Raw genomic sequence first — 17,649 nt, 5'->3', positions numbered from 1 at the left:
CCAATTGAGAGGAGATGCTCTGCAAAAATCCATCTTATTCTGCACACAGATACAAAGGATGTCCCAGATCACTGGGTATAGTCCACTAATCACCATAGGTACCATATAATCTAATCCCTTTCAAAAACTGGCAAAGCATAATTTTAAAATCAGTCAGGCTTTCATGTGCACTGCTGTAAGAGCCAAGGCTATTCCAGAAGACCTGTTCTCTGCTAGCACTAAAGCTTTTAATTTCTTACATGACCACAATGGTTAGCTTCTACTGACTTCTGATTGCACTCATTATCTTTTCACTTAAATAGATGCTTTCCACCCTGGAATTTACTTTGCATTTTTCTGCAACCAGTAATGTACCTTTTCTCAGTTTTTTTGTGTAAAAGCCAAGCTCTTTTACTCCTCTCTAATAAACTAGATTTTTCTTCTTACCATCACCCTTCTCAGCACCTTCTTCTAGTTTAATGTATCTGTCCAAATGGAGTGACCAGAACCATCCACAGCTGTGAAAACACTGGAGTTCATTTTGTGCCTTGTAAAGTCACACTGATCTTTATCTCATTTGGGAACACCACAACCATGTCATATCCTCCACCACAGAGGGGCAGCTGCTTTACCCTGCTGTGTAAACAATCCAGCAGCAGCTTTCCTTTCTCCAGCTGCTCACCCATTCAGCTCACACAGGGAGGAGGCTGGCCCATTAGAATCCTCAATGATTTCTCATGGCCCCGAGTAAAAAGCCTGGCATGCCAGTGTCACCTCAGTCACCTCCATAAGGAAAAGGTCTTTGAGCAGTGGACAGCCACAAAGTTATATGCATCTCCAAACATTCAAGAATATTGGATGGAAAAAGAAAAGATTCAGAGCTCTAGCTGTATCAAAAGCTCCACAGGCCATCAACAAATCACTGTTATTCCTTTCTGAGACACTCAGCCCCAGAAACTATGTAGGGATTACTTCATGGAGGGAAATAACTGAGTATGCTTTAGCTTTTTCCAGAGCTATTTTCATAGATAAAGGCCATAATGCCTTTGCAATTTACACATCATTGATGATGATGATGGGGACTGGAACCTCACAGAACTTTTCTCATTATGTTCTTAGAAAGCTCACTGCTGTATTTATCTTACCAAATGTATGGAAACAGAATTCTTTACAGTAAAAGAACGCACAGTGATAACATAATGATTCCTGTCCCACTGAAAGAAGACTTAACTCTATCAAGTATTTATACAAAAAATTGGGAGTGGGTGAAAAGGAAAAATAATAGACCTCCAAAACACTCTTTGCAAGTGAATTAAATTGTGGTTATATTTACCAAGAACCAGAGAAATTGCAATGATTTATATTCTTAATATGAAAATTTAGAACTATTAAAAATTCGTAGTTAGTACTGCTGATACAGTGCCCTCAAAATACCTTTTCTCTAAAGGAACATCTGTATTTATTTTGACATCAAGTGTAATTATTCTCATTGCCAAGGTAAAACTATGTTACTAATGACAGTTTTCAATTTTTGGCAAACCACAAGGTTGTTCTTCAGCTTTTACTGACAATGTGGTGATCTGATACATGTGAGCAGCGTGCAGGGGGATTAGCTAAGCAGTCATAGAGGGAAACATTTGGACTGTTATCCATGCAGAAAAGAAATAGGCACCCAAACTTTTGGCAAAGCATTATTTTGGACTATTTTAAACTACAAAAACACCTGGATGCTGCTGGATTGTTTTACAGAATGCTTTAAACAAAACATCTGAGTCATGTCTACACAATATCCAGCTCCAGGTCTTTTCTCTGTGTGTTCCAAGTGGAGTGGAAAACATCCCATCACATTAGTGCAGTGCTCAGTCTGAAAGAATAATTGCTACTGAGAAGTGGGATATCAAGCTCAGGCTCAGTACAGTGCTAACAAGGTCATGCACTTTTTGGAGGAGAGCGGGCCCGAGCACGGTAACATCGGGCTGTGTTACTGCTCTGTTGATGGGCTCTGAGCTCATCAGTGAAACAGCCACAAACTAACACGGAAGACGTGGTTGTGTTTACTGAAGATTATTGGACATTCTCCAGTAAGACTTCACAGGGATCTCAAGCAGAGACTGTTACCAATTGTCATTGTACCACCTTCCATTTTACCTGTAAATGCAAAGGTACAGACCTGACTTCCACAACCTGCTCCTCGTCACCAGGCCAACACCTCCATCACAGCAGCACTTCAGGAGTGCAGGAGCACTTGACTTAGACCTTCATCCCCCTTAGATTTTCATCCTTCTGTTTACCTGCCATAGTCAGGTATAACAGGTTTCTCTTTTCCAGGCAGTATGCATTTCCTCCTGCATTGGCTGATGCAGAGGAATCCTGTTCCTACATTTTAACTGCACTGCTCCATATGTGATCAGTACTGGCATATAATATCTTCTGGCCCTCACAGTAGCCACATGGCTGAATCCTTTTCACAGAGCAGAACAACTGGAAGACTTAGAAGGAGTTAGAACTCTTGGCAGTGATGTGCATTTATCCTGTAAGTGAATAGTCAGACAAAACAATATTGCTTTGAGGTCTCTCAGTTGGGAAGAATATTCCCTGCTTCTAATTTTTAAAATGAATTTTATTTAAAAGTAATGTTGAGATACAAAAAAGGACCTATATATAAACCACTTGCTTTTAAATTTATTGGACCAAAGGGAGCTATGACTGTCTGAAATAAAAGCTGCCTGTTCTATTGTATGCTTCAGCTCCAGGACTAGCAGCAGAATTTGCTTGAAGCAACAATATGTGTTAACATTTTTCTTTTAGAAATTAAAAGAACCAACCAACCAAACACAAAATTTGTCAATCATTTTGATGTCACGTTTCCTACACTATTAACAGAAGTTGTTAACAAAACAGAATAGAGTACAATAGACACAGTAAAATTAAAATGTACTCTGACTGCCATAATGTCAGCTGGTATAAATCAGCACCATCCCATACACAGACTGTCAAAATTTTCAGACCACTCAGCTACATGAAAGGAGAACTAATCTACCAAATCAGCACTTCACTATAACAATGAGACAGGGACACTCTGACACAGCATTAATTATTTCAATTACTTTCTGGAGATCTCACACAGAGATGAGATCAATGGAATCAAAGAAGTGTAGGGTGGAAGAGGTTTCTGAAGGTCACCAAGTCCAGACTCCTGTTAGAAGCAGTACTGTCACCACCACCAGATCAAGTCAGCAATTATTTTGGTCGTTTCTTGAAAAACTAGAGGACACAGATTCCACATGCCCTCCAGACAACCTTGAGGGTTGCTTTGAGGTTAGGATGTTATAATGATCTTTGCAGCACAAAACAGGCTACAAGAAAAAAGCTGCCTCAGCAACACTGACAGAACCAAGACTAGCAGTCTCAGAGGTGACTGGAATCAGTGGGCTGTAAGATTGCCATAGAAAAGAACAGAGAAGGAAGAAAAAAATAGCAAGAGTTCAAGTGAAGATTATGAGAAGATACTCTCCAGTACAGAATTGCTCCTCCTTCTGTTGGAGACAGTAATAACTTTTTCATTTGGAAATATGCATTTTTATTTTTATTTTTGCCTGCAGATACTTTTCCAGTTACTGTCTTCTCAGCTCTCCTAGCACTATTGCTCAGCAAAAAGAGGAGACATACTGCAGGCCTTGTTTTCCAGTGTTCTGGCATACACAGCAAAGCTCTCACTGTTTTGCTCTAGGCAACTATCCTTTTAATATATGTCTAGAGTCAGTCCCAAGAGCAGCACTCAGTGCTCAGCTGTACACTGTGAAATTTATAAATGAAAAATGCCACGCTGCTCTCATCCAGAAATTGTGGAAGAGTTTGGTTGGGTGAGACACATTCTACTGATTTGAATGAACTTTGAATCTGATGCAAGTGGGGATACATTATTTTGCCTATTGTGGTGTGTTGCCCCTGGCTGGATGCCAGGTGCCCACCATAGTGACAGTGCCTCTGTCATTCCCTTCCACCACTGGACAGAGAATAAAGAACGTAACAAAAGCCTCCTGGTTTGAGATAAAGACAAGGAGAGATCATCCAGCAGTTGCCATCACAGGCAAAATACATTCAGCTTTATTCCAAATTAAAATCAGAGTAAGTTAATGAGAAAATAAGGAACAAACCTTAAAGCACCTTCCTCCCACCCCTCCCTTCTTCATAGACTCAACTTCACCCCTCATTTGTCCACCTCCTCTCCCTCAGCAGTTCAGGGGAGCAAGGAAGGGGAGCTGCAGCCAGTTCATCACACATCACATCATCATTGTCTCTGCCACTCCTTCCTTCTCAGGGAGAAGACTCATTGTACTATTCCTCCTTCCCCTGCTCCAGCATGGGGTCCCTCCCACAGGAGACAGACCTTCACAAACTTCTCCAAAATGTGTCCTACCCATGGGCTGAAGTTCTTAATGAACTTTTCCAGAGTGGATCCCTTCCACAAGGTGCAGTCCTTCAGGAACAGACTGCTCCAGGGCAGGTTCCCCACAGGGAGAAAAATCTTGCCACCAAACCTGCTGCAGTGGGGCTCCTCTCTCCACAGGGCACTGGTCCTGCCAGAGCCTGCTCCAGTATGAGCTCCCCACATGGTCCCAATCTCCTTAAGGCATCCACCTGCTCCATCAGGGGATAAAGAATGCTGATATCCCAGAGGGTACCATCATCACTGATGGTCGAGAGCAGTGGTGGGTCTGTCTTGGAGCTGGCTGGCAGCTTCTTACAGAAGCCACCCCAGGCCAGCTACCAAAACTTCACCAAACCAACAAACCTATGCAAACATCAGCTTTGCCCATGAGAAAAGGGTCACATAACTCCCAAGTAAAGCAATTTCTCTGTGAGAATTTTGCATTAGTGGGTAGTGAAATAAAGCAAAAGTTTTCAGCCATTTTCAAAAGGATTAAGTCAGCCAAATCTAGAAGAGAGCTAAGGTACCTGAAAAATAATTTAAGCAAACTGTGGTAACCTCAGCTCAGGACCATGATCTCTAATACCCAATGAACTGCCACACAACACTGGGGCACTTAAGCTTATTAGACACCACCTTTTCTGATCTGAAATAGCCCTGGATGCATGAAATTTGGTGTTTAGTTTGTGACCAGAACAACACTGGAATGACCTCTAGCTCATGTCAGGGATAGCAGACACTCATAGTGAGACACATCCACATCATCCATCATAGCACATGGCTGGAGTTTTAATAGTAACAGTGAAACTAGCAAAGCTCAAGCTTCCTTCAAACTGTAAATAATAGAAGAGAAAACAGAATATAGGCATTTTTCTCTTTTTATACTCAAGCTTTCAAGTTCTTATCTCAAGGGACCACCAGGTTCAACATCGTCCTTAAACTGAAGCAGCTCTGAGCTGTCTGTTTGCCACACAGCCTGGTGAAAATGAGAGGGTTTCCCTGGCCTCCTGTCAAAGCAGTCTGAGTGAACAGAGGGAAACAGAAGAATGCTGGTGTTAGAGAAGGACAGGGAAGGCACAGTGAAAATTTTAAGCTGAGTTTTTTGAGTGCTTTAAACCTCCACATGGGAGATCTGTTTCCTACTTACATTTTATCCTAAGCAGTGACCAGAAAACAAACTAGAAACTGAAACTTTGAAAGAGCAGCTCTCAGCAGCTGCTCTGCAAGAGAACATCTTTGTGGAAGAGAGTTTCCACAAAGAAAATTTCACTCATAACTCAGGTTTGTGGGTTCTAGAGAGTGGAGGTCAGACTAACTGGGTGCTTAGCTCTTTCCCTTGCCTTTCCTGATGCAGCACCATGCTGAGTATGCAAGTTTCTCATACTGCCCTGACAAGACTCTAATGCTTTCTCAGGATCTCCACTGCAGCTGTATTTAATAACCTAAAACCACAGCAGCAACACAGCAGCATCACAAAATGGGTGAATGTTGTAGGCACTACCCTGAAATGTGCAGGAACTTAAAAATAAAAAATAATCTTCTAGCCCTGCCATCATGGATCACAAACTCATAGTAAAATTTAGAATAACACAGCACACTTTGCAAACATTTCCTGTAACAATTCCAAGACTTTGGAGGCCACATTTCAGGGTTGAAACTCCCTTCAAAGCAGGAGCACGTTTCTGGGTTTTGCAGCTCTGATTAAAATGATGTTTCTCCCTCTTCTCCTTAAACAGAATAAAATTTGAAATTTAAATAATCATGGACCTATCCCTGATTATATCTCTTCCAGATGAGAAGTGATTTTTAATGCTAACTTTGGTTTTATTCTAGCCTTAGCTGGTTATGTTGTGTAAGGATGTAAGGCCATACAAATGATCCCACAGGACATGGTAGTCTCAGATGACTGTATTCTGCATTCCTGCCTGAGCCACAGCTTCAGTTAAGGAGCTGCCTCTATTAAAGACACTGCTAAACAAGCCTGATTGGCTCTAAAAGTGGTTGCTTGAGTTACAGAAACATCCTAGCCACAACAAAATGAGGGAAATCTTAGTACATGAAAATTTTTCAGCTGTATTCTTGAAAATTTTTGAGAGAAAACTTTTTCCTGGCTATTCATATTTGTATTATTATGATGTCTGAAAATCTGAATCCTGCATCAGAAATCCTATACCAGAATCCCTAAATGCATGCCTATGCTCTCCTATCAAGAGCAAGGAATACCAAAAACACCTTTCCCTGAAAGAATTAGCTGTGTGAGTACATAAGAAATTTAAAACATTCAAGATTTACTGTGTAAAGAAACCCTACTGAAAATATCTAGTGTGTATTGTAGCTGAAACATTTGCGGTTTGAGAAAATTGACAGAGAAGCTAGTTATATATAATTTTGGAAAATTTAAAGAAAAATAAATCATATCCAACACAAATTAATTATTTGAAATGTCGTTACATATGTCTGTTTCTCAAAATTTTTACTAATCATAATTTAATGGGGTTAATCATAATTTTGTGGGGGTATGGGGAAGGGGGAAAATCCCTGTAATAATCACATAGTTTACCTTTTTATAATGTATCCTCCTTGTTCTGTAGTTGCTAAACTTAGCACAGGGCAATTAAAGGAGGCAGAGGTTCAAGAGAAGGGCTTCTAAAGAAGCAGAATCCTACTAATTTTACAAAAGCTAAATAAACCCATCAGTGTTCACTACTTTCACATGCTGCTTTACACTCTGCCTCATTTTTAATGATAGCACTTACTGCAAGCCATCTATGCCATACATTTGCTTGAAAATTGTATGTGATTTTTAACCTCTAAGTGGAAGAGAAAATAAGCTACAAAGGCAGACTGAATGTAACACAGATCTGACCATGCTCTTAAAATTATTCTATTGTATCACATATAAATATAATATGTTGAAAATGAGGGGGGGAACCCCAAATAGTAGGTATTACTTATCAAAACTGAGCATGAAGCATCACACAATAATGGTAACTGCAATTCTGAAAATTTTCACAAAGACATAAAAATGCAAAAAGCAATGGAGAAAAATCACTACAGTTATAGCAAAAAGAACATCATGTCAAGGAGATGAGGAAGTGGGAAAAAAGATGAAAGAAGTTTGCATATGTTGGGATAAAAGGGAAAAATAAAACTGGGCACAGTGAAAAATCTTAACTGCAATAAATTCTAATTCCTCAAAGTTTTTCCAAGAAAAGACAATGAATGTACATCTGGTACCATACAGTGTTGTTTATGTGATTCATACTCTCTGAAAATATGCAGACAAGTAGAGGCAATAGCAAGACAAACAGTTTTCCAGAAATTATTGAAATTTACCACACTTATTCAAAGCAATGATGTTGAAACATTTCCTTGCAAGAGGAAGACCCACAGGTAATTTGCAAATTAAAACTTAAGCTCTCTTCATTTTTGCTTAGACACTTCCTGAATGAGGTTGCATATCCCATACAGTTTTCATGGTGAGTCCTATATTTTGCATGCTGGAAGAACAAGGCATACCATAGAGCAAAACAGGTCTTTGGCTCTGCTGACTGTTCCAAAGGATTAAGTCAAATATTATTTGAAGGACCATCTGTAGATCCCACAAAAGAGAAGAAGATGAATGAATGAAAGCAGAGATACTTGTCTTAGGAAAAAACTCAGTATGTCACCTACTCTACATTTCTGCCTTAGGAAGAAAGACCTTTATCTGAGACATATGTGAGCTACATTAGACATATCTCAGGTATATTTTCTTAGTGTGTGTGTGGAGATCTCTATAAGCTCCACAGGCAATCCATCCCAGTGCTCAGCATCACTGGTTACTGTGATTTTCCAGTCTGTTCATGACCTTAGAAAATTTTGACCCACTGAATTCCTATGGTTGTGAATGCAGGGGTAATGCTGTGATGAGTCTGTATCACTATTGAGTATACATTAATTTATTGGTTCTGTTATCATTTTCAGACAAGTAGTTCAGAGCTGGTCTGAAATTTCCTCAGCAAGACACTGCAGTTTGGAGCATACTTTCTGGTTTGTATTTTTAAGATGGCAAATAATTTCCTGGTTTTCAAAAACTAGCCAATATATGTTAACAAAATCAGGAAAAAATTATAAGGAAATACATTTTTCTGGCAGTATGAATACTACGAAAACATCTGTAATAGGCTGGTATATAAAACTTAGGGAGCTCTCTTGGGAATAATGGTAACAAAACTCACAGAATTTCAAATGTGGGATCCTGGTTTGAACAACCACCAAGCCACAACACAGCACAGGGAAACTTGTGGCTCTTGGAAATCAAATTATTTTTAGGCAGAGATAGGAGGAAACTCCTTTCTTAGGTCCAAATTTATCCATCCATCCATCCATCCATCCATCCATCCATCCATCCATCCATCCATCCATCCATCCATCAGCAAAGCCTAGCATTTCAATGCTGAGCCAAAATCCTGGATAGCATCCAAACCTATCCTTAGAAAGAAGTCTTTTAAACCTCTTTTGGTCCTTCTCGTTTTTGATCATCCCTGGTTCTCTCCTACGCACAGGCATCCTGGCAGGAGAGGAAGAATGGAGCAGTATAAATAGACATGACAATGTATTAGGTACAGCACTGCCAGCTCCACAAAAGTGCAAATTAAACTATTCCTAGACCTTACTGCAAGAATTCCAGCTAGGTCACACCACGTGGTCTCGTTAAAGTTATTACCACTCCTAGAAAACCTGTCCCACCCAGATTTCGTCAAATTACAGGTAGTTTTCCAACTGCAAAGCAGTCAGATGGCTGTGGAAAGCACCTACTTCCAAGTCTCAATACCCTCACTACTTAGTTTTGGGTCCAAATGGAGCTGAAGGACAGATCAGATCCCTAAGATTAGGGATGAGAAAGATTTGTAAGCTAAAATTCAATATTGCCAATAATAAAGGCCAGCTGCTCTCATCTTCTGCTTAGCTTGCTTATATATGCCCTTTTGGGTTTATGAAATATATGTCTCCTGCTATTTGCAGGAGATTATATACTGATTGCACATAAGTGATGCTGATGTCTCGTGGTGAAGCTTCTAACACTGCCTTGTGTTTGAGTTCCAAGACATTTTGTAAGGTCCAGTTCCAACACCTTTTAAGTCTATGCCCTCAACTTCCATGACTTCTTGTATTCTGTGCATGCTATTCCAGTCTCTTTCCAGACCTTGCAACCTTCTTCTGGAGTTCCTGAGGAAGAGAGAAGGGGAAAAGTGCAAAAGCTACCATTGCATTTTTTGCCAGTTCTGAATTGCAGAGCTTCCTCCATCTTCACCTGTCTTAGAGGCGCTGCTGGTACATGCTGTAACACTGAGGAGCACTGCACTAAGTCCCTGTTTGTACCTGTCACTGGCTGTTTCCTTCTCAAGGGAATGTGACAGTGGCAAAGGACACAACATGAAACTGTCTTATATCATTGCCAAGATATTTTGACCCAAAGAGCAAATGTGAAGCACAGTCTAAGAGAAAAGCCACCCAAATGTGCTAAATTGCAGCTCTTCTAAGCACCAGCAAAGGCGAGCAAAGGTACCTAAGCAAATGGGTTAATATCCCTCTAATACAATGACTCAATATGATTGGGCCCCTGAAGTTTTAACTAATGAGTACTTAACTCATAATTATAGTATTCAAAGCAGTTAATGAAAACATATAATTAAGACACACCACTCAGGAAGGTCAGAACTCTTTTGCACTTGTGAAAACCAGAGAAATGAAATAACTTGAAGAGAGCCACACAAGTGATTCGATGACAGGCAGCGAAGTAGACTCCAGGCTCTCTGTCTAGGGCATGCTCTCGTGGATTGTGCTGCAGCTCAGCAAATATTAGCAAAGGATATGTTTATATTTTTATACATCTCCTTCAGTCATCAGATACATCAATGCATTTACAAAAAAGTCTGTGTTGAATTTTACTCCTATGATGAGATTTCATGTACCTCTCTCACTCACCCTGAGGATGTCAGGTCTCTGATCAGTCTCTTTAGACATTTGCCATGTCTAAAATTATGTTTTCAATCAGATTTTAGAGGACAACTGAATTATGCCACTCACATTGTCATATCCATTTTCTAGAGGCTTGGGATCACTTTTAAAATATTAACTGCTTAATAATGAACAAAGAATAGCAATTTATGTCAGCTGACTTTGTGGACTAAGGGCTATACTATATCACTGATTTTTCAGTGTGTAGTATTGAGCAAAAATGGACTGATCCATAGTATATATATCCAGTAAAGAAACACCACATATTTTGATTATGAATAACAGGAACAAGAAGCAGTTATATATCAAGGATTTGCTGCCAATAACCTTTATAATTTGAGGGAAAACCCAGATTCAGTTTAGTGTTTCCTTCTTTATCCATAGCCTTTGGAAACATTACTGCATTAAATGGCAGACAATACAAATAATATTTCATAGTGTTCTGGGGAGTGTTTTTTAAATGTAGTGCTCTTGATCTTTACCAGCTGTTGAATCAAATTTGGCATAGGCCTATTTCTTTGTGTACAGCCTGCAAACAATGTGGATTGTAAAATGAGTAGGGCACAAACCCAATTTCAATTGCTGGCTGGGATTCCCCTATGCTTTTACAGGGAAACTTGGTTGATAACTGTTTCCTATTGGGTGGGGCATGGAGACCATGCCCATAACACTTAATCTTTGAATACTAGAATATCACGTGAGCTCTAAAGCCAAGCTATTAAAATAAGGAAGAAGAAATAAATCATAACACCTAATAAAAGCTTAGTTGTTCATTTGCCATCATTCAACCCACAGCTGTATGTTTTTCATACTGTTTAAAATTTTATATAATACTGGCATAAACATCCAGTGTTCTTTTATTTTCCTTTCCTGTACTGAACAGATGCACAGTTTGTGTTACAGTAATGAAACCCAAATATTGCCTTACACAAGGTAATGTAAGGATATCTTGCTGGATACCCATGTTAAACTAAGAATAATTCCTAAAGCTGAGATAACAGTTCAATGCAGATGTTTTGCTAGTCATATGCCTCAAAATAGTTATGTCACCATTTGCCTCGTAAATACAACCTTGTCAGTGCTTTACTCTGACAAGAAGTACCCATGGAGGTCAAAACTGCTCACAAATATCTAGTGGACAAAGCCACACTAAAATCTAGTCTACTGGTCAGACTCAACAGTTTCAGTTATTAAACCTGCTAAAAAACTTCTGACAATACCCATAGTTTGAAAAACACAGAAAAATGCAAATTATTGCTTTTCATATTCCTTGCCTTATAAAGAACCACACAGCTTCAAGTTTGAATGCAGAAGAGAAATTTACTGTAAAAACTTCTGGGAAAACTTCATAAGAAAAAAAATTTCTATAATATTCACTTTTAACAACAGCAGCTGCAGAAATCTCTGATAGTTTTAAAATGACAATATCTCATTATCACATTAAGGAAATTGCTAGAAATAAGTCATTGATTCTCTACTTTTTGATCTGATGTGCTATAGCAGAAGGGAGCACACACAGATTTCACACAGACAAAGGCAAACTGTAACCCCTGACTAGTGCCCCTAGGAAGAACACATCATGGGGAAGACTGACTGCTCCCTTTTAGAATAACTCATGAGATGGATTGAGCCCACAAATCATGGTCAGTGATGCAGAGAACTGGAAGTTAATTTCAAAGGAAAAGGAGAAAGAAGTTTCCTTTAATAAGTTAGTCATGAGATTCTAAAATTCATGTAGCTAAAGTGCTTTGCACTACATTGAAAATGCTATGCTGGCAGTAATTTATCCTGATGAGATCATTGTTGTTCCCTCAGAGAAAACATTTTTGTCTTAAAAAGTCATTAATGCATTCAAGATTCTACTGAATGCAACTAGCAGAAACATCACATCCAGACCATTAACTGAATCCTGTCCCTAATATCAGAAATGATTGATTGATTGATTCTGCTATACTGGAAACAATGTATTTCCCCTGTAAATAAGAAAAATAAAACACACCTTTCTCAGTAAATCAATCTTCAAGTATTGAGAAAGTGTAAGACACACTCTTGAAGGTAGAGAAAGGGATCCAGTTTGCCAAACCTTAGGGCTGTATCTAGAGGCAATTAGTGAATCAGTCTTCATAACACACATACCTAAGGTTTGACAAAGATACCCTTTAGGGCCCCCAGAGGTAAATCCTATCCCCTAGACTGAAACCCATCAAAAAAAGGTTGATATTGATTTTTACATGCTGAGTCTGATAGTCCTACACTCTTTGGAGGAATAAATTAGAATGACAAATCATTTCTATTGCGAACTCTCATTGCAGCAGACCAAGGAGCATAAATTATTTAAAATGCATGTGTATTTGCATTCATGAATATAAGTTCATAAAAATTCTTGAAAAGTATTTGGGTACATCTAGAGATTAATCTCTTATGGCTATATTTTATTATTCTGAAAACATCTAAGTAGATGGAGACTACAGAACTTGAATACAGAAACAAACTCTAGTACATGAATATTTAAATATAGAGAGGGCTTTTTTTGCTCAATCTAGTATTTTATAAGGATCTTTGTTCCTACTGTTTTTCTAGGATACATATATTAAATATAAAATAAATTACTTTAACATGAACTAACTTAATATCTGGGAGTACCACCACATTTAAACAATCATTAGAATGTCTCACTGGTTGTCCTAAGTACTGAAACCTTCAAGCAGTTTATACAGACAGCCAAATTCTTTCATAATATCAATTTCACTTCTCTGTAGGTAGCACAGAGTTATCATCCTCCACTAAGACTGAAAGTCAGATTGCCTATTATTTAATTCCTTTTTGTTTTAACTGATCTTTCAATGTATGCTAAGTTCACAATTTCAGAATGCCAAGAGGAGCAGACTATCTCCATACTGCCCCTTTGCGGGGATATTTGGAATTGTACAAACCCAAAGCTATTAAAGACGGTGTGGTTCACATCCCTTTCATGCACATACAGAAGTCATTAAATTTAATACTGGTTACATTCAAACCACAAAATGAAGAACATGTTTTACTCTTTCTCATGCTTAATTCATTTATTCACAGCAAATTCAGTGTTTCATATGTTCCTAACATAATTAGAAATTTCTGAAACCTCTCATTCCTCCCTCTCACATCTCTTTGGCACCACTGCTGTTGTAAAAACTGACTCTGGAAAAGTAATAATTATTAACAAAATCTTTTTTTCAAATACAAAGGACAGATTTTAAACTAACAGCAGCAGTTGCAAACAGACAAAGCTGCATTTTCCTACCCCCTTTCAGAGTAATTTTTGCCACTTTGGATACTTAATTCAGAATGACAGGAATATAAAGTGAATGTTCAGGACAGCTGAAATATTTTTCCCTTTTTGCTTTCTTGCTTTTCCTACAATTATTTTGGTAGCCTATAACTACTATATTAATAGACAGCAAATTGGAACAAGTAAGAGATTACCTGAGAACAAGAAAGTCCACATTCTTCAATCCTGGGAATAATCTGACAATCAGCATTCCAAAACAGAATTATTAGAAGAATCTGAACATAAAAACTTATCATCCTAAATTGAAAAAAAAAAATACAAAAAGCAAAACCTCAGAAGAAACCTTCAACTCTGACAATTCTCCTTCTCGTGCCAAAACTTTAATATGAATTTTAGTCCCTCCCACAGCACCTCTGAGCTCCTCCCTCTAAAACTTTCCAAAGACAGAAAATTGCTAGTTCTGGGAAACATAAAGCATGCTCAACCCATTTCGTATGTTCCAAATTGAAAAATAGGAAACAGTGATTTCTGACAATCACAGTAAAAACCTCTTCCTTCTGGTTTTCATCATATCAGCATTAGATCAGTTTCAACAGATTTCTTTTCTGTAAATTCCATATATAAATACGAATTTTGTTTCTAGAGTGATGTACCAGACAAGTTCATGGGTATTCAAAGGCAGTCTTATTTTTCTGGTTTTCTAGTGCTTTCAATGAGAAGAAAACCAGCTTTGCCAAGGCGGGTGGTCTTGGAAGATTAGTTTCCTCTTTTTCATCAGCAGGAATACCAGATCCTTTCACCCTAGAAATCTGAGCCTTGAATTTTTTTCTACTATTATTTAATTGTATCAGTAGCAGCACCTTGCCCTATAGCCTATCTCCAGCTTTGGAAATAGGCATGTTTTCTCAAAGCTCAACCCCACCAACTCTGAGAGCAGGGTAGGAGTGAGTCACAGTACCTCAATACCTGTTAGCATAACAGAATGCCCAGGACTGCCTCTCTGAGTGCTGTGTTTCACACAGTCCCACTGCCCTTTGAAAGGAACATGTCAAAATCACACTCTCTGGTGGGTGTGGAGGCTACATGTGACATGCCTAAGGGGAATAGGGAGTTTTCCTCCACAGAGAGGGCTTGCTCACCACTGACAGACATCTTTCAGTAGGACAGTGCCAGGGCCCAAGTACTCAGTGCTCTTACCAAACCTTTTACATCAGTTACAATGGGGAATACACAACCAACAGCATCTGCTAGGATCTGGCTTTACACATAAAATACAATGTCTACTCAGCCAGTGTATCTATTGCACTTGTATTTTAGATACCTCATGTGAGTCCAGTTTGTCAATTTTCCAAGAAGACTTTATTTTTTAGGTAAGCACCATCAATCACCATACTGAATAAAATGAAATTTAAATGTTTTGGTTAAAAAACAACAATTAAATTTTGTCATCTTATAGAAGCTTGGACATTAAGGAGTTAATTTGTTGCTATGCCTCAAACACTGACAGCCACTTGAGCAGGGAAGTTAGAACAGGTGGTGGCTGGAAAGGGGGGCCCTGTGGAGGTAGGGCAGCACCTTTCTGGGGCACACTTCCCTCTTCTGGTCCATGGTGACCACATAAAGCACATAGGGGATGACAAGAAGGAGTCAGGAGCTATTGAGAAAGGGTCAGTCCAGAGGAAGTGGATTGAGACCACCTAAATACCCTTAAAGCCCCTGGCCCATTACCAAATAGACCCAGGAAAACTTGGATCATGGGCATCAATGAATCCTGACTACTCATAGATATGGGACGTGACACATCTATGCACAAAAATACTCAAGATCAAAAACCTGCCCAGTCCACTCTCCTGTTTCTAAGAGGGCGAGAGGATGCTTAGAAGAAATAACAAAGAAGTTAAATATCCTACTTCCATGGATTATTTTAACATGCATGCTGACAAGTTGCAATGACCTGGATCTTACAGATTTACTGAGCCAAAAGCCACGTGCACATCACTGATTTTAACAGCTGCTTCTGGAACTCTCTTAAATGTATTTGTAAAACAACTCCTTTTATCTATTTATCCTTTCAGTTTTCAAATCTCCTTGGAGCTATGAACTTTACAATTAACCTGTTTATTTTCTTTGTTTGGATTTTAAAACCGCTTCCAAATAGTTCAGTTGGATTCCTCCTTGTTGCTTTAAAAATACAGAATACCCATTTCCATCTCACCTTTGCAAAATAGTCACAGCTTTTTACTATACCCTTTTGTAAGAGGAGGGTCCTGCAGACAATATTCAGGAGTGAGCTATTCAAGGTTACTTTACTCTCTAGCAAATGTCATTTTGACTCTCCTTAGTGTATCATTTACCTCCAGTTTCCACAAAAATTAATGGTGTGACTTGCCTTAAGAAATTTCATTTTCTTACTGTTTCTGGTATTTCTTAGGGCACCTCTGTCACATTCTGAATAAAGCTGATCATAGCATAGATCTAACAATGTACTCTTTCTATGCAGGAACTGTGTTTCAGTCAAGAGAGTTTCTGTGTGGACTGAAGCTGTTATTAAGTTTATCAGGCAACAACTTTATTGTTATTTGCTTCATTTGAACCTTATTTTTTAAATCATGTCTAAACTAGCTACTTCACTGTTCCTGCATGATTTGTATCCTGGAATTACTGTGTTCATTCACTGTTTATATTACATCAGGTTTCAGAACCCCCATTAAGATTCTCATTAAAAACTGGGCAGTATAATTGACCCATGCCACATTTTTTGAAAACTATCAGTTATGTAGAAGCATTGATGCATTTGAAATTCACAGGGACAATATCTCTTAGGCTCTGTGCTCAAATGGGACTCTAATTCGTGATCATAATTTTGAAATTTTTTTTCTAACAGATCCTTGTTAGTCACTATACCTTACCTATATTTTAATCCACATTTGTCTTTAGTTTGTTGCTTTCATTACTATATCCCTGAAGACTGGATGATAGCAAAAGGTATTGTTCTGTTTCTACCAATGCTCCCTCCATCTTCAGAAAAAAGACCCTTTAAAAACCCTTAATAGGAAGGGCCTTCTTTTGCACTTTGGTAATAGAGATATTTTGCACCCTAGATCTTTATTAAAGCACTGGTCAAGAACACAGAAAAGCCAGAATCTAAACATTACAGTCCAAGAAGGTTTGGGTCCAAATCTTGCACATTTCAGGATGGTGGCTTGGTGGTTCAGGGTGTTTTTAATAAAATGCACAGGTCAACCTTAGAGTACAGAGTGAAATCCAGTATTTTAGATTCCCCATTTTCTCTTGGGTCAAGTTGGATCTCTGGACCATCAGCTCATGTACCTTTTTCTTAATTAGTCAAGTATGCTTGGATACATGCTTGGCCCTCTTCAAAAGAGAAAATCATTCCACCACTGGTCAAGTTTGTAGAGGAAACGTTTGAAAATGAAAGTTAGGACAGATGTATCACCAGACGTACCTAAGCAGCCAGAAATGGATGTTGTGACCTGATGTGTTAGAGTTTAAGCACAAAACTCCAAAGAGATTTCTGCTTTGGCTACATTACTTTTTGACTTTGTTAAATAAACATCAGTGTCCATGCTGGAAGGCATGTCCCTGTCACATCCATGTGGGAGAAGTCCCAGCCTTCTGTGCAGCACAATAGCCACATTCACACTACATTTTGCAAGAGGGTCCTGTGACATATCACTATGTTCTTCCCAGTTTCACCAACACAGGCACACATACAATACTAGAACAGTCCCCTGGCTATTATTTTAACCCTGTGTGCAGTTGTATTGATTTCTCCAAGCAACAGACATTGTGCCTCCAGACCACATACATCAAAGATAGGACATTATAACTTGAACAGCTTCTTGTCGTACTCTGGAGTGGAGTGGTGTGAGGTGCTACTGTCATCACAACAAAATACTCACAAGGGCTTCAGAGCTGCTGGGGAACTGCACTTTTCTGGGACTGT

The 17,649-nt window shown here is 38.8% G+C and overlaps 1 protein-coding gene across 1 annotated transcript in view; it reads right to left on the bottom strand.

Moving 5' to 3' along the window:
- The window catches only part of IL17REL (interleukin 17 receptor E like), a 43,831-nt gene extending 29,853 nt beyond the window's left edge, over positions 1–13,978 (bottom strand). The window contains exon 1 of the mRNA XM_064732736.1: positions 13,877–13,978. Within this exon, the coding sequence (XP_064588806.1) occupies positions 13,877–13,978 (102 nt within the window). The remainder of the gene's footprint in view (positions 1–13,876) is intronic.
- Between the last annotated feature and the right edge of the window lie 3,671 nt (positions 13,979–17,649).

The sequence above is a fragment of the Zonotrichia leucophrys genome, chromosome 1A (assembly GCF_028769735.1).
Source record: "Zonotrichia leucophrys gambelii isolate GWCS_2022_RI chromosome 1A, RI_Zleu_2.0, whole genome shotgun sequence".
Classification (NCBI taxonomy): Eukaryota; Metazoa; Chordata; class Aves; order Passeriformes; family Passerellidae; genus Zonotrichia; species Zonotrichia leucophrys.
Note: the sequence above shows the minus strand (reverse complement) of the source record. Positions and strands in the feature narration are given on the sequence as shown.